The sequence below is a fragment of the Trachypithecus francoisi genome, unplaced genomic scaffold (genome assembly GCF_009764315.1).
Source record: "Trachypithecus francoisi isolate TF-2019V2 unplaced genomic scaffold, Tfra_2.0 Lachesis_group0, whole genome shotgun sequence".
In the NCBI taxonomy this organism is placed as follows: domain Eukaryota; kingdom Metazoa; phylum Chordata; class Mammalia; order Primates; family Cercopithecidae; genus Trachypithecus; species Trachypithecus francoisi.
In genome coordinates, this window is record NW_022681453.1 from 139,315,656 (window position 1) to 139,340,397 (window position 24,742).

General features: G+C 44.0%; 1 protein-coding gene and 1 pseudogene across 9 annotated transcripts in view; one reads left to right on the top strand and one right to left on the bottom strand.

Moving 5' to 3' along the window:
* Positions 1-23,385, bottom strand: part of ULK4 (unc-51 like kinase 4) — a 735,134-nt gene extending 711,749 nt beyond the window's left edge. For 7 of the 9 annotated variants that reach the window (XR_004437258.1, XM_033212152.1, XM_033212154.1 and 4 more), the window contains exons 1-2: positions 18,227-18,659; positions 10,718-10,903 (exon numbers count right to left, since the gene is read on the bottom strand). Coding sequence is in view for 7 of the 9 variants with exons in the window: in XM_033212152.1 (XP_033068043.1) it covers positions 10,718-10,855 (138 nt within the window). In the remaining 2 variants the exon portion in view is untranslated. Of the gene's footprint in view, positions 1-10,717; positions 10,904-18,226; positions 18,660-23,298 lie in introns of those variants that run through there. The other 2 variants (XM_033212151.1, XM_033212158.1) reach the window with 2 other exon arrangements.
* LOC117083941 lies at positions 11,509-11,827 on the top strand (annotated as a pseudogene).
* Positions 23,386-24,742: the final 1,357 nt, after the last annotated feature.

Genomic DNA, 24,742 nt, shown 5'->3' on the forward strand with positions numbered 1-24,742 from the left:
GTAGCTACTCAAGCAGGTAAAGTAGAAGCTCCTCAAGCACGTAAAGCAGAAACAAATGGTGCTGTCTGATTTACTTTAAACGTATGATCACAAATCTCAAATGGCCCAAGACAATCTGCTCTTCAAGTGACCATTCACACCTCTTTTTTCCTCTCCTTCCTACCTCCTAACTGATGATTTTGCTTATTTCAGGGAAGGTAGAACCAAACAGAAGAAAACTTTTGCAGGCTCCTGGCATGGAGTCTACCAACTTGCATCTTGTACCATACCCTGCCTCCCCTCAATTACCCATGCTCCTTCCAAAAGCCAAAGCCTCCCCTTGTATACATGATCCCAACCCCCCTCAAACTTCACTTATATAACTGTCTGCTCTCCACATTATGCTCAGTATTTTTCCATTGCTATTTTCCATTTCCTATTTTCCATAGACCATTTCCGTCAGCATATAAACATGCTGCAATTATTATCCTTATGGAAAAGCTGCTAGTTGCTTACCTAAATCTTTAATAACAGAATTCCTATATGACAAACACAGCCTTGTGCCTGTCCAGAAAAAGATTTCTCCCGCTCCTGCCCAGACAGGGGACACCAACAAGACGTTAACAGGGTCAGTAGCTCAGGTTTCCTGGAAAACACTTAATGGGGTTTATTCAAGGTAACCCCTTGGCACCTCCTTTCTTCCCCTTCCTCCCTGGAAAGCTGACATGGTAACTAAAGCGACAGTGGCCATCCAGCAACTGTGAAATGGCCTTGCACATAAGCCAAGTTAAATAAGGATAGGAGAGAAGAATGGCAAGGAATTGATGACGTGGTAGAATCAGTTTGCAAGTGCAGTTTCCTTTACATGAGAGAAAATAAACCACCTGTTTTAAGACATGTAATTTCACAAGAGGATGAGGCAGGAGAATTGCCTGAACCCAGGAGGTGGAGGTTGCAGTGAGCCGAAATCATGCCACTATAATCCAGTCTGAGTGACAGAGTGAGATCCTGTCTCAAAAAAAAAAAACCATGTCAATTCAGATCTCAGGAGTCAGAGGTAACTCCTGATAACTTTTTCCATCTCAACCTCCTGTCTCCATCCAGTTATCATCCCATTTCTCTGCTCCTTGATACAGCAAAACTCCTTAAGGATGGCCTCTACCTTCTCCTCCCACTCCCTCTTTTTATAAGAAGTGTACTTATTTATTTTTTTAGAGATAGGGTCTTGCTATGTTGCCCAGGCTGGTCGCAAACTCCTGACCTCAAGCAATCCTCCCACCTCAGCCTCCCAAAACACCAGGATTACAGGAATTAGCCACTAAGCCCAGCTTGCTCCCCCTTAAACATATTCTAATTCCAGCTTTCATCCCCACCACTTTCTGAAACCACTCTCTTCTATCAGTGGCTTCTCCATTGCCAAATCCTCAGTTCTCACCTTATTAGCAGCATCTCACACAAGTGGTTTATCTCATCACCATATACTACTCTTTATTTGACCTCCATGACATCCCACGATTTGGCCAATATTTTTAGTTACAGAGAACAGAATCTATTCTGGCTAACAAAAGGACTTATAAGGGGCCTAGATAACTCCAGAATTGATGATAGAAAGTTCCTGAAACAGAATCTAGGCTCAATTTCTGGAAAGAATTCCCAAAACCACACCATAAAACTTAGCCACCAGAGGAGTTCCTATCTCCATCAGAACATTAAGGAATCAAGACTCTGCCATCACAGCTATCACAGCTGTCAGCACCAAAGTGCTGCCTCTGCCACCAGTAGGAAGCCACCACATCCAAACCATACTGCCTCTGCCTCAAGATGTGCTGGCAAATGGATGTCTTGGGGCCTTTACCACTTACATCAGTTTGGAATCCAAGTGTCCTTCTACTGCATCTAATTAATTTCATCACAATCCCACCTAGAACTCTGGCTGCAAAGAGTCTAGGAATTGCAGTTTGTAGCTCCCCAGAGCCTGCAGAGCAGGAGAACATGCCAGAATGGGTGATGAGCAATCCACAGTTACACACACTCTCCAGCTCCCCTCCTCTCTCACTGTATGCTCCCTTTCACTCTCCTTTGCTAGGTCTTCCTTCTCCTTATACTTGCTAAATGTTGCAGTGAAGGTCCTGAGTCCTCCTCTATCTTCCCTCACATTGGCCTAATGTCTATAAGCTGATGACATATAATTTTGACACATAAAGATACACAGCATTTCCATCCCTCCAGAAAGCACTTTGTGCCCATTTCCAGATGTCTTCCTTAAATTTACATCTCCACCCTGATCAATCCCCTAAACTGCAGACTCAAATACCCAATGTCTTCCAATGGGCACCCAAAATTAAAATGCCAGAATCCATTGTTTTCCTAGTCTTTTTTCCCTCAGTGTTATCACCATCCTTCCAGTCATGTAGGCCAAAACCCTAGGATAATCATTGACTTCTCTTTCATACCTCACACCCAATCCACGACCAAAAACGATCAGCTGTACTCTACACATGTATTCAGACTCTTCATTCACAGAAAGTCAAAACCAGCAAAATTAATCTGTGGAGTTAGAAGTCAAGATCATGATTACCCTTGGGTGGGAAGAAAGAGACTGGCAGGGGGCAGGAAGGGCATCTAAAATACTGCTCATGTTATTTCTTGATTATGTGCTGGTTTCACTGGTGTATTTGTTTTATGAAAATTTAAGCATACAATTATGCTTTCCCGTATGTATATTTTACTTCAATAAAAAGATTCACTCAAAATGGAATACATTTTAGTAATAAAGGAATAACTATAATACTTGCAGTAACACAGGTGAATCTCAATAACATCTTAAGGAAAAGAAGTGTGACACAAAAAAGTACACACCACAGGAACCCATTTACTTGAGGTTCAAGAACAGGCAAAATAATCTACAATGATAGAAGTAAGAACAGTGCTGGGGGCAGTGTTGAAGATGACATCTGGAGAGGTCAGGAAGCACTTTCTGGAGGAATAGACAGACTATTTCTTGATTTGGATGTTACATGACTGCATACATTTGTTAAAAGTCATTGAACTATACACTACACTATTAAGGTGTGCCTAAGACCTCAAAGATCCCAGAATTACACTAATGCCTGTACTAGGTATTCCTCATTCTCTTGGAATCCAGTACATTTCCCAATAGTACTTGTTCTACTTGGAAAGGCATCAGTTTACCAAGGTAGTGAAATTTTCCCTGGGGTTGTGCTATCCACCCTTATAGCCAGCATTTGTAGTGTGTGTCACAAGTTGTATTCTCATGGTGAGATAGTTTCTCTGTTGTGATCAGGTTTCCCTGTTGCAGTCAAAGGAACAAGTGATTTAATCGGGTAAGTTTTACAGAAGATGGTGGCATTTGTTCTGGATCCTGATAAGCCTAAAAAGTATCACAAAGCTTCTTGTCTGAAAATTTCTCCCACAGTGGCCCTCCTGCAGTCTTTGAAAATTCCCTATTATCCATTCCCCTGAATTAAGCCTTTGACAGATACCAAAATGCTATCAAAATGTGATCACAGAAGGGGATGATACTTCAAGGAAAATGAATTTGTTACATTAGCTAGACACATCATCCAGCAGGGTCCTAAAATGAAGGAACAAGAGACAGGTAAATTATGACACCTGAAAGTGGTTATGAAAAGGTCCAAAGCAAGGGAAAGTACTGAGGAGGACTGTCAACGTGACAACTGAGAACAGCCAGTGGGAAGCATGATGGTAAATGCTATATGGAGAAGAGGAGAAAAAAGGCCATGAAGTCAAACTCTTCCTTATATGTAATTTTTTTTTCTTGGCCTACCCTGCTGGCCTCCTCAACTGGAGAAGGGGCATAGGTACCATGATCCGACAGATCTGAACCAACTGTAGATCAGGATAATACTGACATCATAGGCAATTGTGAGAAGTGAATGCACCCAGCACAGTGGCTGGAACATATTAGATATACTCAATAAATGGTAGCATATGATGAACTTCTGCAAAGGAAAAGAGTAGAAATGCTTCTGCAAGGTATGAGACACAGGAGTTTCCAAGAGCTAAGACCCCTAAAAAGCAGGGACTTGGACAACCATTTGAATGGAGTGTTCATACATGCCTTGATTCCTCTATCTCACCTTTCTTACCAGATCATAAGCTCAAAAGTACAGGATCTGCCTCTGACTGATCATTTCGTCCTCTAACACAGCAGACACTCAACAATACGATTTTGCTGTTGAAGCGAGTGAATGAATCTTGGGAAAGAGACGGGCTTCTCCAGGCTCTATAAATCAGGAATAAGGCAGATAGGAAACAGTGGCCTTTCTATATCCATTAAAACTCTTGCACATGCTGAAACTACCCTCATCCTTCTTTCCCACACATGACCCCACATCTCTCTTCTCAACTCTCTTCCAGTTCTGGGTATTTCCCTCTCCATCTATGCGTTCTCTAGGTATTTCTTGTTCCAGTAGTGACTATGACATAACAGACATCATGAAAGAATATTTAAGCCGGGCACAGTGGCTCCCACCTATCATCCCAGCATTTCAGGAGGTTGAGGTGGGCGGATCACTTGAGGTCAAGAGTTTGATGGCAGCCTGGCCAACATGGTGAAACCCCGCCTCTAATAAAAATACAAAGATTCACTGGGCATGGTAGTGTGCACCTGCAGTCCCAGCTACTCAGGAGGCTGGGGCAGGAGAATCGCTTGCACAGGGTAGGCAGAGGTTGCAGTGAGCCAAGATCACACCACTGCACTCCAGCCTGGACGACAGAGTCTGGACTCTGTCTCAAAAAAAAAGAAAGAGTGTTTATTAAGTGTCAGGCGCTATACTAAATATCTTACTATCTTAGTGAAAGCTAGATATGTCAACAAAATACAAGCAAATTGAATTCAGCAGTATATTAAAAGGATTATGCACTGTAACCAAGTGGGTTTATTCCTGGAAAACAAAGATGATCAAACATATGAAAACGTAATATACCACATTATGAAGGGGAAAAAAAAATATGATCATCTCAATTAATACAGAAAAAGGACTTGGCAAAATTCAACAACCTTTAAAAAAAAAAAAAAAAAACTCCACAAGCTAGAATAGAAGAAAACTATCTCAATATAATAAAAGTCATATATGAAAAAGCCAAAGCAAACAACATACTCAATGGTGAAAGAGTAAAGCTTTTCCTCTAACATAAAGAAGTAGGCAAGAATGTCTGCCTTCTCCACTTCTAGTCAAAATGGTATAAAAAGTCCTAGCCAAAGCAATTACACAAGAAAAAAAAAAGGCATCCAAATTGGAAAGGAAAAAGTAAAATTAACTCTGTTAACTCTGTTTGCAGATGGTATGATTGATTTTATATGTAGAAAACCCTAAGGCCAGGCGTGGTGGCTCATGCCTGTAATCCCAGCACTTTGGGAGGCCGAGGCGGGCAAATTACCCGAGGTCAGGAGTTCGAGAGCAGCCTGGCCAACATAGTATCGCTACTAAAAATACAAAAAAATTAACCAGGTGTGGTGGCAGGCACCTGAAATCGCAGTTACTTGGGAGGCTGAGGCAGGAGAATCATTTGAACCTGGGAGGCAGAGGTTGCAGTATGCCAAGATCACGCCACTGAACTCCTGCCTGGGTGATAGACTGAGACTTTGTCTCCAAAAAAAAAAAAAAACCCTGAAGTTTCCATAAAATAAACTGTCAAAACAAAAACAAATTTTGCAATGTAAAATACAAAGTCCAGGTCCAACACTCAAAAGATTAGCGGAAATTCTTTTTCTTTTTTTTTTTTTTGAGATGGTGTTTCGCTCTTGTTGCCCAGGCTGGAGCGCAATGGCATGATCTCAGCTCACTGCAACCTCTGCCTTCCAGGTTCATGCGATTCTCCTGCCTCAGCCTCCCAAGTAGCTGGGATTACAGATGCCCACCACCATACCCAGCTAATTTTTGTATTTTTAATAGAGATGGGGTCTCACCATGTTGGTCTCAAACTCCTGACCTCAGGTGATCTGCACCCCTTGGCTTCCCAAAGTGATGGGATTACAGACATAAGCCACCACGTCTGCCTTTTTTTTTTTTTTGAGACAGTGTCTCTGTCGCCCAGGCGGGAGTGCAGTGGCATGATCGCAGCTCACTGCAACCTCCACCTCCAGGGCTCAAGCAATCCTCCTGTCTCAGTCTCCCAAGTAGGTGAGACTACAGGCACGCACCACAAAGCCTGGCTAATTTTTCTATTTTTTCTAGAGACAAGGTTTCATCATGTTGCCCAGGCTGGTTCTGAACTTCTGGACTCAAGTGATCTACCCACCTTGGTCGCTCAAAGTGGTGGGATTATAGGCAGGAGCCACCACACCTGGCACAGTCTGATGAGGTTTGATTGATGCAGGTACTGGCAAAACTCTATTTATTTATTTATTTATTTATTTTTTTGAGACAGGGTCTCAGTCCGTCACTCAGGTTGGAGTGCAGTAGCACAATCATGGCTCACTGTGACCCCTGCCACCCAGGCTCAGGCAATCCTCCCACTTCAGCTTCCCAAGTAGCTGGGACCTCAGGTGCATGCCACCATCCCCGGTTAATTTTTGAGACAGAGTCTCGCCCTGTTGCCCAGGCTGGAGTGCAGTGGTGCAATCTTGGCTCACTGCAACCCCCACCTCCTGAGTTCAAGTGATTCTCCTGCCTCAGCTTCCCAAGTAGCTGCAACTACAGGCATGTGCCACCATGCCCGGCTGATTTTTTTGTATTTTTAATAGAGACAGGGTTTCACCATGTTGGCCAGACTGGTCTTGAACTCCTGGCCGCAAGTGATCCACCCACCTCGGCCTCCAAAAGTGCTGGACTTACAGTGGGGACCCACCGTGCCTGGCCCATTCCTGGCTAATTTTTGTATCTTTTGCAGAGACACATTTTCACCATGTTGCCTAGGCTGGTCTCGAACTCCTGAGCTCAAGCAATCCACCTGCCTCAGCCTCTCAAAATGCTGGGAGTACAGGTGTGAGCCACCATGCCCAGTGTGAATTTCTATACATTCACAAATGTAAAATCAAAAAAGGAAATTAAGAAAACAACTTCATTTATAATAGCAGCAAAAAGAATAAAACACATAGGAATTAACTTAACCAAACGGGTAGAAAGGCTTACACAACAAAAACTACAAAACACTTCTGAAAGAAAATTTTAAAAGACATAAATAGGCCAGGTGTGGTGGCTCACGCCTGTAATCCCAACACTTTGGGAGGCTGAGGTGGGCGGATCATGAGGTCAGGAGATTGAGACCATCCTGGCTAACACAGTGAAATCCCATCTCTACTAAAAATACAAAAAAGTAGCCGGGCGTGGTGGCGGGCACTTGCAGTCCCAGCTTCTCGGGAGGCTGAGGCAGGAGAATGGCGTGAACCCGGAAGGTGGAGCTTGCAGTAAGCCAATGCCTGGGTTCAAGCATTGCAGCCTGTGGGACAGAAGGAGACTCCATCTCCAAAAAAAAAAAAAAAGACATAAATAAGTGGGAAAATATCACGTGTTTATGAATTAGAAAGCAACATTCAGATATTAATAACTGACATTCAAATACTACCCAAAATCAACCTATCCAAAGCAATCTATGCATTCAATGCAATTCTTATCAAAATCCAAACAACTTTTTTTGTGGGACTAGAAAAAATCTATCCAAAAATTCATATAGAATCTCAAGGTATGTCAAATGGCCGAAACAATCTTAAAAGAAAAAAAAAAAACAAAGCTGGAGAACACACACTTCCTGATTCCAAAACTTACTACAAAGCTACAATAATAAAAACAGTATAGTACTGGCATAAAGACAGACATAGAGACCAACAGCATAGAATAAGGAGCCCAGAAATAAACCCTCACACATATGGTCAAATTACTTTCAACAAGTATTCCAAAACTATTCAATGGAGAAAGGGCAGTCTTTTCAACAAATGGTACCCAGAAAACTGGATATCCACACGTAAAAGAGAGAAGCTGGACCTTTACTGTTGTGGTCTGAATGTGTCCCTCTAAAATTCACATTGAAACCTAATGCCCATTGTGGTGGTATATTAGGAGGTGGAACCTTTAGGAGATGATTAGGTCATGAGGGCTCTGCCCTCATAAATAAAATTAGCGCCCTTAGAATAGAGCCTTAAGGGGGCCTGTTTTCCTCTTCTGCCATGTGGGAACACATAGAAGGCACCATCTTTGAGAAAGACAGCAAGCCCTTACCAGACACCAAAACTGCTGGCACCTTAATCCTGGACTTCCCAGTCCCAAGAACTGTGACCAATAAATTTCTGTTATTTAAAAGCTATCCAGTCCAAGGTATTTTGTTTTAGCAGCCCAAACAAACTGAGACATTTACCAAACACCACATACAAAACTTAACTCAAAATGAGTCAAATATCACTGAGGTAAAAATACATAACTCTCAGAACAACAAACAGGACAAAAGCTTCATGACACTGGGCTTGGCGATGATTTTTGGATATTTGGATAAGACATCAAAGACACAGATAACAAAAAAAAGACAAATGTGACTCTGCAAAAATTTTAAACTTTAGTACAACAAAAGGCACTATCAACAAAGTGAAAAGGCAACCTATGTAATATGAAAATATATTTGCATATCATATATCTGATAACAGATTAATATCCAGAATATATAGAGAAGTCATAAAACTTAGCAAGAAAACAACCAACCAGATTAGAGAATGGGCAAAGGATTTGTGGAAATGGACAAAAAGAATAGACATTTCTCCAAAGAAGATATACAAATTGTCAACAAGCACATGAAAAGATGCTGCTCAGCATCACTAGTCATTAGGGAAATGCAAATCACAACGATAATGAGATACCACCTCACACCCATTAGGATGGTTACTGTCAAAAAAAAGAAAAAAAAGTACTGAGAAGGATGCAGAGAAACTGAACCCTTGTACACCGATGGGCTGGAAGGTAAACATGGCAGAGCTGCTGAGGAAAACAGTATGGCAAGTCTTCAAATAATTAAAAATAGAATTACCACAGCACCAGCAATTCTAATTCTGAGTATATACACAAAAGAAAGCAAGATATCAAAAAGATATTTGTATCCACATTTCATAGCACCATTGTTCACAATAATCAAAACATGGAAGCAACTTGTGTCCACTGTTACATAAATAGATAAGCAAAATGAATTTCATATATGTACAATGAAATATGATTCAGCCTTAAAAAGGAGGAAATTCTGACACACGCTTCAATGTGGATAAACCTTGAGGACATTATACTAAGTGAAATAAGTCAGACACAAAAAGAAAAATGCTGTATGATACCATTTATATACAGTAGTCAAAACCACAGAAACAAAAAGTAGAATGATAGTTGCCAAAAGCTGGAGAAGTAGAAATGAAGAATTACAGTTTAATGGGTACAGAGCTTCAGTTTTACAAGATGAAAAGAGTTATGAGGATAGATGGAGGTGATAGTTGCACAGCAATATGAATGTACTTATTATCCCTAAACTGTACAATTAAAAATCACTAAGGTGCAAACTTTATGTTATATTGTATTTTACCAATATATTGGTAAAAATAATACCAATTATTATTCTATTTATATATGTTATGTTATAATATATATAACATATTATATGTAAGTAAAATATATATTATATATTATAACATATAAATAAAATAACAATATATGATATGTTATATATTATATATATTTATATAGATTTTTTTTTTTTTTGAGATGGAGTCCAACTCTGTCGCCCAGGTTGGAGTGCAATGGCGTGATCTCGGCTCACTGCAACCTCCACCTCCTGGGTTCAAGCAATTCTCCTGCCTCAGCTTCCTGAGTAGCTGGAATTACAGGCGCGCACTAACACGCCCAGCTAATTTTTGTATCTTTAGTAGAAATGGGGTTTCACCATGTTGGTCAGGTTGGTCTTGAACTACTGACCTCGTGATCCACCTGCCTTGGCCTCTCAAAGTGCTGGGATTACAGGCGTGAGCCACCATACCCAGCCCACAATATTTTTTTTTAAGTTAGGTATGGTCCAAGAAGCCTAGGCTATAAAGTGACACAGCTATTTCCAACCCAAGTCACTCTCACCCAGTGTCCTTCCTTGACAGTAAATTGCAGAGGTGGGGGGAACCTGCTTGTTTCCTAAATACACCAAATTCAAAAAGTAAATTACCTAATATACAATATCGTTTCCAGGCTGGGCTCATTGGCTCCTGCCTGTAATCCCAACACTTTGGGAGGCTGAAGCAGGCAGATTGCTTGAGCTCAGGAGTTCAAGACCAGCCTGGGCAACATAGCCAAAACCCGACTCCATGAAAAATACAAAAAATTAGCCAGGTGTGGTGGTATGTGCCTGTAGTCCCAGCTACTCTGGAGGCTGAGGTGGGAGGATCATTTGAGCCCAGGAGGTCGAGGCTGCAGTAAGCCCAGTGCACTCCAGTCTGGGCAACAGAGACAGACAGACCCTGTTTCTAAGGGAAGGGAAAAAAAAAAAAAAGAGTATAGTTTCCCTGATTTATATCCCCCACCAAAAAAAAGAAACAAAAAAGAAAATTAAGTTAGTCATTCCTTGGATATGTTTATTACTCATTATTCAGGACTGATGGCCCTGAATAGATAGAAGGTCACCCATTCCGGACTGAAAATGTGGCATTTGATATATCAAATTCAATGACTACTGTGAAAATGCTACCCCTTCTACCCATCACAGCTCTCTATTTCCCCATGCCAATGGAAATACACTGACTTACCCAGTTGGTTATTTCAGGCCTTTTGCACTTATCAGTACAAAGAATGGCTACAAAATTGATTGTTCCCTTTCGTCGCCCTTTATAGACAACAGTCTTGCTTCCTCTTCCAATCTCCTCATACAGAATAAAGTTTTCCATCTCTGGGCCAATTTCTCACATACGGTAGACTAATAGCATCTCTAGCTCCTAAAAAGTAAACAAAAATGACATTGATAAATGCAAGCTAGTTGCATAATTAATTAGGCTAGGATAATTAGCCCAGGATATCTTATGTGTAAAAAAGTCTAGCAATTCGACAAATTCAGAAAATTCACTTACAAATGTTAAATACTAGTGCTAAAGTTTTTGCAGGATGAACGAAGCTACGGAGCAAATAAATAAAACTTCACAGCCGGCGCGGTGGCTCACGCCTGTAATCCCAGCACTTTGGGAGGCCGTGGCAGGGGGATCACCTGAGGTCAGGAGTTCGAGACCAGCCTGGCCAACATGGTGAAACCCTGTCTCTACTAAAAACACAAAACTTGGCCAGGCATGGTGATGCGCGCCTGTAATCCCAGCTATGCGGGAGGCTGAGGCAGAAGAATCGCTTGAACCCAGGACTGCACTCCAACCAGGGTGACAGAGAGAGACTCCGTCTCAAAAAAAAAAAAATTCACAAACCAGTATTCAAGTTCCCATCAACAAGATCTTTTTAAAACACAGTGGCCGCCCATGCCTCCAGGGTGGGTAGATACCCCGGCATTCCATGCGGCCGGCCCTTCTGCCACGGCCACCATTGGAGAGCGGCAGCCATGGCTCTGAGCTACCCTGTGGCCGTGGGCCTCGATGAGGGCCACAGGGTGACCAAAAATGGGAGCAAGCCTGGCCCAGCCACCGCCAAAGTGGGCAACAGACCAAGCACACCAAGTTTGTGTGGGACATTATCCCAAAGGTATATGGCTTTGCTCCCTACGAGCCGACGTGCCATGGAGTTGCTCAAGGTCTCCAAGGACAAATGGCCCTCAAGTTCATCAAGAAAAGAGTGGGGGACACATCCGCACCAAGATGAATAGATAAGAGCTAAGCAACGTCCTGCCCGCCAAGAGGAAAGTGGCTGCCAAGAAGGACTGAGGCCCCCTACCCTCTGTCAATAAAACCTTCACAGAAAAAAAAAATGTGAAAATAACAACTATTTCGAACAAGAGTAACAAAATCCAGGTATGAATTAGATTTTACCCAACGTCTCGTATCTTACTTTCTCAGTTACAATGGACACCTGGTACAGTGGAAAACAACATCTGCACAATGGGATAATATATGTGAGGCAGGAGAATAGGGTCTGGAGGCAGGGAACCTAAGGCTATTTGACACTGACTTCCTATAACAAAATTGAAAGGAAAACCCTAACTTTCCACGCCTGAGTAACAAAAGGACCACAGGCTATTCCCTTTGCAAACACCCTACCTTTTCCACGCAGCAGATGGGAAATGAACTGATGGCAACCAATCAGAGTGATTGGGGCGGAGTCTTGCTGTGCAACTTTGTAACTTCACCTTGGCATCTAACTGGCTCAGAGAGTGGAATCAATGAATGCAATGGAATCAATGAAATTGGCTGATGGCAACCAATCAGACCGATTGCAGGCCACCACTTGATTTACAGGAGGTGAGCATGAAAAGGCCAATGGGAAACTTCTAGGGAGTATTTGGGCTGGGTATCCCTATCCTGGACTTCCAGCGCTGCTCAGGCGGCTCCCACACTGTGGAGTGTACTTTCGTTTTCAATAAATCCCTGCTTTCATTCTTTTGTTGCTTCATTCTTTCTTTGCTTTGCTGGGCATTTTGTCCAATTCTTTGTTCAAAACGCCAAGAACCTGGACAACCTGCAGTCAAGACCCTCTGCCAGTCTTGACTGGTATGCCCCACCTAAACCTTATAAATTATGAGAAGCAAAAGAGAAGCATATGCCCTACCTAAACCTTATCAATTATGAGAAGCAAAAGAGAAAACAAGTGAAAATACAGTATAAACAAATATGGAATGATAGGTCCACGTAATCCCTAGAGACCAAAGCAGTCAATCCAAATATCATTAATACTACTGGCTCGTAGGCCAAATTGGGCATGCTGCCTGCTTTTGTAAATAAAGTTTAATTGGAACAGAGCCACACCCATTCATTTATATATTGATTATGGCTGCTTTCAAACTGCTATATATTGCCTATGACAGAGTTGGGTGGTTGTGACAGAGACTCTACAGCCTGCACAAGCCCTAAAATATTTACTATTTGTCTCTTTATTAAAAAAAAGTTTGCCAACCCCTGCTCTAAATCAAGATGTTTGTTGTTGTTGGTTTAACCAAGGACTTCAACCTTCACCTAAGGTATAAGAAGTTAAATGAGTTCGTTTTCTTGGCCAAAATAACCCTTTAATTTTCATAAGTAAATAAGGACTTGATGTAATCTCTTATCAGACATCTTATTTAGAATTTCAGTTAAAGTGTAATTAGAGTATTAAACAATATATTATAAGTTAATCTAAGTAATTCATTAAAATCATTCTTTCAGTCTGAATACAGTGGCTCACGCTTTTAATCCCAGCACTTTGGGAGGCTGAGGGGAGCTGATCACCTGAGGTTAGGAGTTTTAGACCAGCCTGACCAACATGGCAAAACCCTATCTCTACTAAAAACACAAAAATTAGCCAGGCATGGTGGCACACACTTGTAATCCCAGCTACTCGGGAGGCTGAGGTAGGAGAATCGCTTGAACCCAGGAGGCAGAGGTGGCAGTGAGCCGAGACAGTGCCACTGCACTCCAGCCTGGAAGACAGAGCACCACTCAAAAAAAAACAAATCCATCTTTCATAACCTGGCATCTCTTTGGAAAGATATGTTACACTATATTAAACTTTCCAGAAACTCACAATATATCTACATATCAAAACAGCACATTGGCCAGGCACGGTGGCTTGCACCTATAATCTCACCCCTTTGGGAGGCCAAGGCAGAAGAATTGCTTGAGCCCAGGAGATGGAGGCTGCAGTGAGCCACAATTGCATCATGGTACTCCAGCCTAGGCAACAGAGTGAGACCATGTCTCAGAGAAAAGAAAAAAAAAAAATTTAAAAAGCACATTGGGCTGAACTCAATGGCTCATGCCTGTAATTCCACCACTTTGGCCAAGGAGGGAGGTTCAGTTGAGGCCAGGAGTTTGAGACCAACCTGGGAAACGTGGCGACACATTATCTCTACACAATATTTTAAAATGTTTAAAAATTAGCCAGCAGTGGTAGCCTGTGCATGTAGTCCCAGTTATTTGGGAGGCTAAGGCAGGAGGATAGCTTGAACCCGGGAGGCAGAGGATGCAGTGAGCCAAGATCTCACCACTGCACTCCAGCCTGGGCAACAAAGTGAGCCCCGTCTCAAAAAAAAAAAAAAAACCTTGTATACCTCAAATACATACAATTACTGGTAGATCATACCTCAATATGGGTATATTAAAGAATTAAAAGCAGGGTCTCAGAGATATTTGTACCCCACATATTCACAGCTGCATTATTCACAATAGTTAAAACATGGAAGCAACTTGTGTTCACTGAAACTTGGATAAGCAAAATGTAATATATTTTGCTTTTGCAAAAATGAAGTTTTAGAGACTGGTGCACAACAACGTAACTGTTCTTAACCTCTACTAAACTTGTACCCTTAAAAAGGGTTAAGATGGTAAATTTTATGTGTATTCTACCACAATTAAAAATTTTTTAAGACTTCAAAAAATTAACAACAAAACTGGTGAATATATTGGCTGTGGTGGCTCAAGCCTGTAATCCCAGCACTTTGGGAGGTCGAGTCAGGCGGATCACCTGAGGTCACAAGTTCGGGACCCAGCTGGCCAACATGGTGAAACCCCATCTCTACTAAAAAAATACGAAAAATTATCCAGGAATGGTGGCGCACACCCGTAATCCCAGCTACTCAAGAGGGTGAGGCAAGAGAATCGCTTGAACATGGAAGGCGGAGGGAGGTTGCAGTGAACTGAGATTCCACCATTGCACTCCAGCCTGGGCGACAAGAGTGAAACTCTGTCTCCAAAAAAAAAAAAAAATTAAGAAAACTCATTTTACAGATCAAAAAAAAATCCAAGATTGTTCTATCCTAGGAGAGGAAAATTTTTTTCTATAAAATGTTAGGGGGTAAACATTTTAGGTTTTACACTTTATGGTTTCTGTCACAGCTACTCACCTTTGCTCTTGAACTAGAAAAACAACCAGAGACAATAAGCAAATGGATGGACATGGCTGAGTTCCATTAAAACTTTTATTTATGGGCGGGGTGCGATGGCTCACACCTGCAATCCCAGCACTTTGGGAGGCCAAGGCAGGTAGATCACCTGAAGTGAGGAGTTCAAGACTAGCCTGGGCAACATGACAAAATCCCATCTCTACTAAAAATACAAAAATTAGGCCAGGCGCTGGGGCTCACACCTGTAATACCAGCATTTTGGGAGGCCGAGGTGTGTGGATCACCTGAGGTCAGGAGATCAAGACTATCCTGGCTAACACAGTGAAATCCCATCTCTACTAAAAATACAGAAAATTAGCCAGGCATGGTGGCACGCACCTGTAGTCCCAGCTACTCGGGAGGCTGAGGCAGAGGCTGCAGTGAGCCAAGATGGCGCCACTGTACTCCGGCCTGAGCAACAGAACAAGACTCCGGCTCAACAACAACAACAAAAAATTAGCCAGGCTTGGTGGCGGGCGCCTGTAATCCCAGCTACTCCAGAGGCTGAGGCAAGGGAATGGCTTGAACCCGGGAGGCGGAGGTTGCAATGAGCCAACTGCGCCAGTGCACTTCAGCCTGGGTGACAGAGACACCATCTCAAAAAAAAAAATAATAATTAATTAGTTAAAAACAAAAAGGCATGGGTATCTTTCTTTTCATGACAGTTTCCGTAAGTCCTTTGTATATTCCTCTTCGTTCTAAAATGCATTCATTAAAAAGAATGAAATCCTACCACATCCAGCTAATTTTTTGTGTTTTTGGTAGATATGGAGTTTCACTATGTTGCCCAGGCTGGTCTAGAACTCCTGGCCTAAAGTGATCCTCCTGTCTCGGCCTTCCAAAGTGCTAGGATTCTAGGTATGAGCCACCGCGCCTGCCACTAAGTTAATTTGCAATGTAATCCCAACACTTTTGGAGGTGGAGGCAGGATTGTCTGAGGCCAAGAGTTCAAGACCAGCCTGGGCAACATGATGAGATCCCGACTCTACACAAATACAATAGCCTGGCATGGTGGTGCACGCCTGTAGTCCCAGCTACATGGTATGTATTATAACCAAAATAAGATTAAACTGACAGTATGTTAAGATGGGAAGTTATTAAGACAGAAAAAATATAATCAGAAACCTTAAGTGTTCAGAAATTGTCTACATTAGGATATACCAGAATGATAAAATAAGTTTTCATAAGATATGTATAACTGATTTCTTGAAAATAAGGTTTTAGGCTACAGGTGAAAAACTGAAGTACAATCTTGCTTATTTTGTTAGTTTGTTTTAAGGAAGGCTAGGTCTTGAATCCCTGGGCTCAAGCAATCCTCCTGCCTCAGACTCCCAAAATTCTGGAATTACAGGTGCAAGCCACCGCCCAGCCAATCCTGAAATTTTGAATTTGATTTAGGCCAAATTCATTTCCTTAACCTTTACTTTAATCACATCTGACCATCAAGTCACATCTGGACAATTTCAGTCTGAAATTAACAAAATACATTAGCTATAAATCTGCTTAGGGTGGTTTGTTACTTTCAAACATTTCTCCTCTCTAGGGCTCCGTTTCCTTAGAGTAAAATAAGAATTGGATCAGATGATTTTCTATCTTTTTTTTTTTTTTTGGACAGGGTCTCACTCCGTGGCCCAGGCTGGAGTGCAGGCGCAAGATCTAGGCTCACTGCAACCTCCACCTCCAGGGTTCAAATGATTCTCGTGCCTCAGCCTCCAGAGTAGCTACCTCAGCCTCCAGCATGCCACCACACCCAGCTAATTTTTTGTGTTTCTGGTAGATATGAGGTTTCGCTATGTTGCCCAGGCTGGTCTAGAACTCCTGGCCTCAAGTGATCCACCTGTCCGGGCCTTCCAAAGTGCTAGGATTACAGGTATGAGCCACCGCGCCTGGCACTAAGTTATTTTTCAATAACTTATTAATAGTTGAAATTCCAAGACTTTAAGATTCTTTAACTCAGTCCAAAGACGTTCCCCATTACAGACTTCCTAATATTCATTTTTAAATCTGTAACCTCTTAGTTGTAAAATAAAACACAAAAACAGAAAACTCCACAGAATATAGTTTAATGAATTACTAAAGAGGGACACACTTCTAATCACTACCCAGGGTCAGGAAATAGGATTTTGCCAGCCACATAAGAAGCCCCTCCGTGAGCCTATCTCAATCACCAACCCTCCTGATGCCCACAAGTAACCACTCCCTGACTTTCGTAGTCATCACTTCCTTAGGTTTCTTCATGGTTTTCTCACTCGAGTATGCTTTCCGAGAAACCACAGTTTAGTCTCTTAACCTATATAGTGCTCCTAGGGAAGTCTCTCTTAATTCACAAGTTCTCCTAAGAAGCATCTAAGAAGCCAGAAGGCAGAGCAAATCTCACACGGGTGCAAATGAGGCATTTAAGAGTCAGGGGGCAGGTCCTACATTCAAGGAACGCTGAGAGCGACCAGGTGATAAGAGCGCACAGGTGCCCACCTTCAGCACAATCATGACTCCCGCACCAGAAGCATGAGCATCACCTGGGACTTAATAGAAATGAAAACGTTATCGGCCCTGCCCCAGATTTACAGAATCATACACTCCGGCGGTAGGGCCTGGCCTTTTGTGTTACTACACGCCCTGGGGTGTCTGGGATGCGCTCAAGTCTGCGAACTGCCGGCCAAATCAACCTTCGCCTGAGATGTAACCGATGGCGAGCGCCATGCTAAGCACTCCATAGGTGCTCCTCCTCGCTGCACTTCACAGACTAAATAATTACAGACTCAGGGCTGCTACGTAGTCACTCGCATCCCACTCCCAAGGCAGCTCGCGGCGGGCGAACTGGCGGCTTTCGCGGCCTCCCTACGTCCACAGGCATCAGATCGCGAGGCCGGCTGGGAGCCTAGGAAGTGCTGCAGGGCGGTGAAGACGCGGTCCGCTCTGGGGAGTTAAGAGGTGGCGTCCATAAAGCACATCTCCCAAGCCGAAAAACACGAGCCTTCTCTCCCCGCAGCACCCAGGTCCTAGAAGAGGCGTCCCATGTGCCCTTAACTAAAGCCTGGATAAAAACGGGCGGTTTTTCGTTTAACACGAGCGCAAAGCGGGGGAGCGCAGAAGGCACGGGGTCCACGGGGAGAAGGAGAGAAGGAGGACAGGCGCCCCCACTCTCCCACCACCCCCCGCCCCGCCCCTGCAGGCCTGCGCGCTCTTCTGCGACCGCTTAGGCAGACACGAACCCAGACTCGTGGCTACTAAAACCGCTACTGCCACGCACCTGGTAGGTAAGTCAAGAAAAAACTCGAGTCCACTTGGCTGCTCCCGCGGTTGCGCGCATCTCGGCCTCTGCCTCAGGACAGGTCCACATTCCCAAGAATAGGGGAGAAAGCAGTGAAGCAAAGCGGAACGCGCGGAAGCGCCGACCAACCTTACGGAGGCGGAGCCCCTTCAGGTTTGGATTCGTCCATACGGTTTCCAGGGCAGCACACAGAACGCCGGAAGAAGCTCAGGAAGCTGACTGGCTGTACAGTTTCCGTTCCTGTTGGCGGGGACCCGGAAGTGAGTGACCACGAGAGCCCCACCCTCCACCCAAAGGGCATCTCGCCCGGCCTTTGGACGAGCCCACAGGCCAGAGACTGGGGCGGGAAGTGCTAGAGTAACAGTCATAGTGTCCGGTCTTGTAGGCCCACCACCCCTCTATGTTTGGATTTGCTCATTCCATCTCCATGGCAGCACGCAGGCCGCCGGAAAAACGCAAAGCGCTGATTGGCTAAGAGTCTCAGTTCCTATTGGCTAGAGCCCGAAACCAGTGAGGGACTATTCTTCAATCTTAAGTGGGTGCTGAGGCTAGAGTGTGAAGTCCTGGGCCGTCGTCAGTTTCTTCTCTCCCCCCCGCCCCCCATACTGTTTCCTTCCATTCTCTTCTTTCTGGCGTCTTCTGGCAGCCCAGGTGGACGTGGTGGCATAGTCTGGATAACCAACGGCGGCGCAGAAGCAGGGGTCCCAGAGTCCTCACCATTTAGAAAAGAGAAGGCTGTGAATTACCTTCCTTTTTGGAGATGGAGGAAACAGATCCCAAGTTGATTGTGTAACCTAAAAATAACAGTTCCAAGCCCCCCTGCCAAATGAGTGGACCCCTCCTCTAGGCCAAAGGCATGCCAAAGTTAATCTGAAGAACTAGCACAGGCCATGATGGGAAGATGGGGTGGGACAGGCTTCATTATACCCTCCTCCCTTTGGAATACAGGCACAGCTGACCAGCATTAACATTAAACAGAGACCATAAGACTGACGAAACAGACTTTTTGCAGCAATAAGATATCAACATGGCAGCAAGCCCTGAAAGACATTGAAGTATTTTATCCATATATATATATGCACACACATATACATATATACTCTTAAAAATATATCTACATATATACGCATATATATATTTTGAGACGGAGTCTCACTCCATCACACAGGCTAGAGGGCAGTGGCACAATCTCGGCTCACTGCAACCTCTGCCTCCTGGGTTCAAGTGATTCTCCTGCCTCAGCCTCCCAAGTAGCTGGGATTACAGGCGTGTGCCACCACACCAATTTTTAGTAGAGACGGGGTTTCGCCATGTTGGCCAAGCTGGTCTTGAACTCCTGACCTCAGTTGATCCACCCACCTTGGCCTCCCAAAGTGCTGGGATTACAGGTGTGAACCACTGTGCCCAGTCAAATATATTTCTTTGACATATTTTGAAATGGCTTTGCAGCGCTATTTCTTCTCGGGGGGAATCGACATTCTGTGACGAATCCCCTTGTCTTTCCAGGTCTTTTCCCTGATGCTGGAGAGAATTAAGTAAGAACCTGACACCTGTTTTAAGTTTGATAAAAAACATTTACAATCTATTCTCTCTGAAACCTGTTACATAGAGGCTTCATCTGCATAACAAGAACCCTGGTCTCTGCAACCTTTTATCTCAACCCAGACACTGCTTTCTGTTGGTTCCAGGTCTTTATATAATAACTCTTTTAACCAATTGCCAATTGTAAGGTATATGGATGTGCTTTGGTCAAGGAATAGGCCAAGGTGGGTATCTGGGCCAGAGTGACTCAGCGAGTTTAGGATACAGGCACGTATTCCACTTGTTATATAACTTGTTTATGTAAGTTCATATTTGAATCTGAGCCACTGTTATCTGTTGAAGGTATAACTGCCCTACTGATACTGTGCACAGGGCTGAGTTCGGCACAGCACGACCTGGTTCGTGCACTGGTGCCCAGAGTAATGCTACTAACCCCTCTAAGGGAGAGCGGTGGCCCTTAAGGTGGGCAGAGGGGAGCTGAGCCAGGAACCAGCTTTTGTCCAGATGGAGAATTAAGCTGCTGACCCTGACAGACCTGGCTTTGCAGGCCAGGGTGTGCAGCTGCAGGCATGGGGGCAACAGAAGCCACAGAGCCAGAGCAGACAGTCGAGATAAAGCTGGACAGTGTGGGAGAGCTAGTGCGATTAAGCTGCTGATGAGAGAGCTGCTGAATAAAACTACATTTCACTTGCCTACATGCCCCCCACCCCAACTAGTGTTCTTTCAGCTATTCACCCATCCACCCAATCCCCTTGGACCTCAGCTGGGGTTGGAACTTGACAATTGGCGTAGTAGTGGCATAACACCAATCACCTCTTAAATCCACCCTGATGTAGAAGCTCTTTCCAGCTTTCCTGACCCAACCATTACCTTATGTTATGTATTGATTGGTATCTTATTTCTCCGTAAAACATGTGAAACCAAGCTGCAGCTCGGTCACCTTAGCTGTCAGGCCTCTGAGCCCCAGCTAAGCCATCATATCCCCTGTGACCTGCATGTACACATCCAGCTAGGCTGAAGCAACTGAAGATCCACAAAGGAAGTGAAAATAGCCTTAACTGATGACATTCCACCATTGTGATTTGTTTCTGCCCCACCCTACCTGATCAATGTACTTTGTAATCTCCCCCACCCTTAAGAAGGTTCTTTGTAATTCTCCCCACACTTGAGAATGTACTTTGTGAGATCCGCCCCCTGCCTGCAAATATTGCTCCTAACTCCACTGCCTATCCCAAAACCTATAAGAACTAATGATAATCCCACCACCCTTTGCTGACTCTCTTTTCGGACTCAGCCCGCCTGCACCCAGGTGAAATAAATGGCCTTGTTGCTCACGCAAAGCCTGTTTGGTGGTCTCTTCACAGGGACACGTGAGACATTAGCCGCATGTTCTTAGGGCCTCTTGAGACTGCCTCGAGCCATGGTCACTCAGATTTGGCTCAGAATAAATCTCTTTAAATATTTTACAGAGTTTAACTCTTTTTGTCAACCATCACTTAAGGCTTTCAAAGCTCCACACTTGCAAATTTCAACCACCAGACACATTGGAACCTGTACTCCAGCCTGAGTAACAGAGCAAAACCCTCTCTCTAAAAAGGAAATATAAAAAGAAATTTTATTTTTTGCTAATTTTACATGCATCGTTATTTAATGCCTCTTTGTATGAAGTAACAAATAAATTTCTTTTCTGCAGCATTTAATGCAATCCTTTGCCTAAAGAAGGAAATTTCTATGTGCTTGAATGATTCTTTTTTTTTTTTGAGACAGAGTTTCACTCTTGTTGCCAAGGCTGGAGTGCAATGGCGTGATCTCGCCTCACCGCAACCTCCGCCTCCCGGGTTCAAGCAATTCTCCTGCCTCAGCCTCCTGAGTAGCTGGGATTACAGGAATGCGCCACCACGCCCAGCTAAGTTTTTTTACTTTTAGTAGAGACGGAGTTTCTTCATTTTGGTCAGGCTGGTCTCGAACTCCCGACCTCAGGTGATCCGCCCACCTCAGCCTCCCAAAGTGCTAGGATTATAGGCGTGAGCCACCACGCCCGGTCGAGAGATTCTTTATGATCATCCAGAGGTGAGAAAATGGACCTGCTCCCCACTTCAGCATCCTTCAATGCAAAAGTGGTTTGCAAACTTTACCATCAGAATCACCTGGAGCTCTTGTTAAAACGTAGATTTCTGGCCCCACCTATAAAACTTCTGGTTCTGTATCTCAATGGGGCCTAAAATTTTGCATTTCTATCGAGTTACCAGGTGATGTCAATGTTGCAAGTTGAGCACCACACTTTTCAAACAACCATCTAGAAAAAATGTTCTGATCTCAGGTAAATCACATCTCCTTTTACTTCTAACCCTTCCTGCCTTCTCAAGAATCCCAGTATCCATTATTGTCAGTTCGGTGTATTTAACAGCTTTGGTAGGGAAAACGTTTCCTCATGGACTACTGCCAAATTAATGAAGATTAAAACTTTGAAATATTTTGTTTTTTCTGAGTTCTGATAAATAACCTAAAAGTTCATGTCAGAAGCAATATCCGATCCTGGGTCTTCTTAGCCTAAGTTCCTTGGATGCTTCTGTCAGAGGCATGCGAACCAGAGTGACTCCATCTTGAATAGGAGCTGGGTAAAATAAGGGTGAGGCCTTCTGGGCTGCATTCCCAGGTGGTTAGGCATTTTTAGTCATGGGATGAGAGAGGAGGTTGGCACAAGCTACAGGTCAGAAGACCTTGCTGATAAAACAGGTTGCAGTAAAGAAGCCAGCCAAAACTCACCAAAACCAAGATAGTGACAAAAGTGGCCTTTGGTCACCCTCACTGTGCATTATATGCTAATTAAATGCATTAGCATGATAAAAGACACTCCCACCAGTGCCATGACAATTTACAAATGCCATGGCAACATCAGGAAGTTACTCTATTTGGTCTAGAAGTGGGAGGTACCCTCAGTTCTGGGAACTGCCCACCCTTTTTGCGGAAAACTTACGAATAATCCACCCATTGTATAGCATATATCAAGATATAGGCTGGGCATGGTGGCTGACGCCTGTAATCCCAGCACTTTGAGAGGCCAAGGTGGGCAGATCACTTGAGATCAGGAGTTTAAGACCAGCCTGGCCAAAATGATGAAACCCCATCTCGACTAAAAATACAAAAATTAGCCAGGCATGGTGGCACGCACCTGTAATCCCAGCTACTCAGGAGGCTGAGGTGGGAGAATTGCTTGAACCCGGACGGGGTCGGGGGCTGAGGTTGCAGTGAGCCAAGATGGCACCACTGCACTCCATCCTGGGCGACAGAGTGAGACTCTGCCAAAGAAAGGAAGGCAGGAGGGAGGGAGGGAAGGAAGGACAAAAGGAAGGGAGGGAGGAAGGGAGGGAGGGAGAGAGGGAGGGAAGGAGGCAGGCAGGCAGGCAGGCAGGAAGAAACTATAACAATTATCAGTCCAGCAACCCAAGCTGCTGCCCTGCCTGTGGAGTAGCCATTCTTTTATTCCTTCACTTTCTTAAAGAACTTACTTTCGCTTTCTTGTATAGATTCCCCTCGAATTCTTTCTTGCTTGAGATCCAAGGACCCTATTTTGGGGTCTGAATCGGGACCCCTTTCTGGTAACACTTCCAGGCAACACATGAACCTACAAAGACAATTAAATGTTTGTATGCATGTGCATTTGTTTCTGGCTAGAGGGTCTGTGAGTTTGGTCAGATTCTCAAAGGTGCCAATGACTCAGAAAAGTTTAAGAACTCCTGCTATAGATAATTTTAAGACAATATCACAAAAGACAAACTAGAGAAAGCATGGACCATTTTAAGACAGTATCACAAAAGACAAACCAGAGAGGCCGGGTGCAGTGGCTCACGCCTGTAATCCCAGCACTTTGGGAGGCCGAGGCAGGCAGATCACGAGGTCAGGAGATGGAGACCATCCTGGCTAACATGGTGAAACCCCATCTCTACTAAAACTACAAAAAATTAGGTGGGCATGGTGGCGAGCGCCTGTAGACCCAGCTCCTCAGGAGTCTGAGGCAGAAGAATGGCGAGCGCCTGTAGACCCAGCTCCTCAGGAGGCTGAGGCAGAAGAACGGCGTGAACCCAGGAGGCGGAGCTTGCAGTCAACTGAGATGGCACCACTGGCCTCCAGCCTGGGCGACAGAGCAAGACTCTGTCTCAAAAAAAAAAAAAAAGACAAACCAGAGAAAGCATGGACCCTACTCAGTGACCACTACTGGTCCAAAGATTAGACCTTGACAGACATAAGTTCAATTTCAAAAAGCATAAAACAGTTGAGTGCTATTTAGATTCTTAAGTAGGACGAGAGCTGAAATGCCATGTTTTGAATTGCTTAAATTCCCAACTGCTTTCAGAGTGACCTTTGCTTTCATCTCAGTTTTAGATTTTCATTCTCATTATAATTGGTAAGAGTGGATCTGACATGGAGAATATCAATGTGGAGTTTATTCAGGCAAATTCTTCCTTCCAGAAACAACTAATGTCTCATCTTCCTCACTTCTAGATGATCATGAAGAACCTCTTGCCAGACTCAGTGGCTCACAGCTGTAATCCCAGTACTTTGGGAGGCTGAGGTGAGAGGATCACCTGAGCCTAGAAGATCAAGGCTGCAGTAAGTCATGATCGCACCACTGCCCTCCAGTCTGGACGATAGAGTGCGACCTTGTCTCAAAAAAATTAAAAACAAAAAAACTCTTAATTCAAGCACATAGAAACTTCCTTTTTTAAGGCCGGGTGCAGTGGCTCACACCTGTAATGTCAGCACTTTGTGAAGCCAAGGCAGGCAAATTACCTGAGGTCAGAAGTTGAAGATCAACCTGGCCAACATAGTGAAACCCCGTCTCTACTAAAAATACAAAAAGTAGCCAGGCGTGGTGGTGGGTGCCTATCAAATCAGCTACTCAGGAGGCTGAGGCAGGTGAATCTCTTGAACCCGGGAGGCAGAGGTTACAGT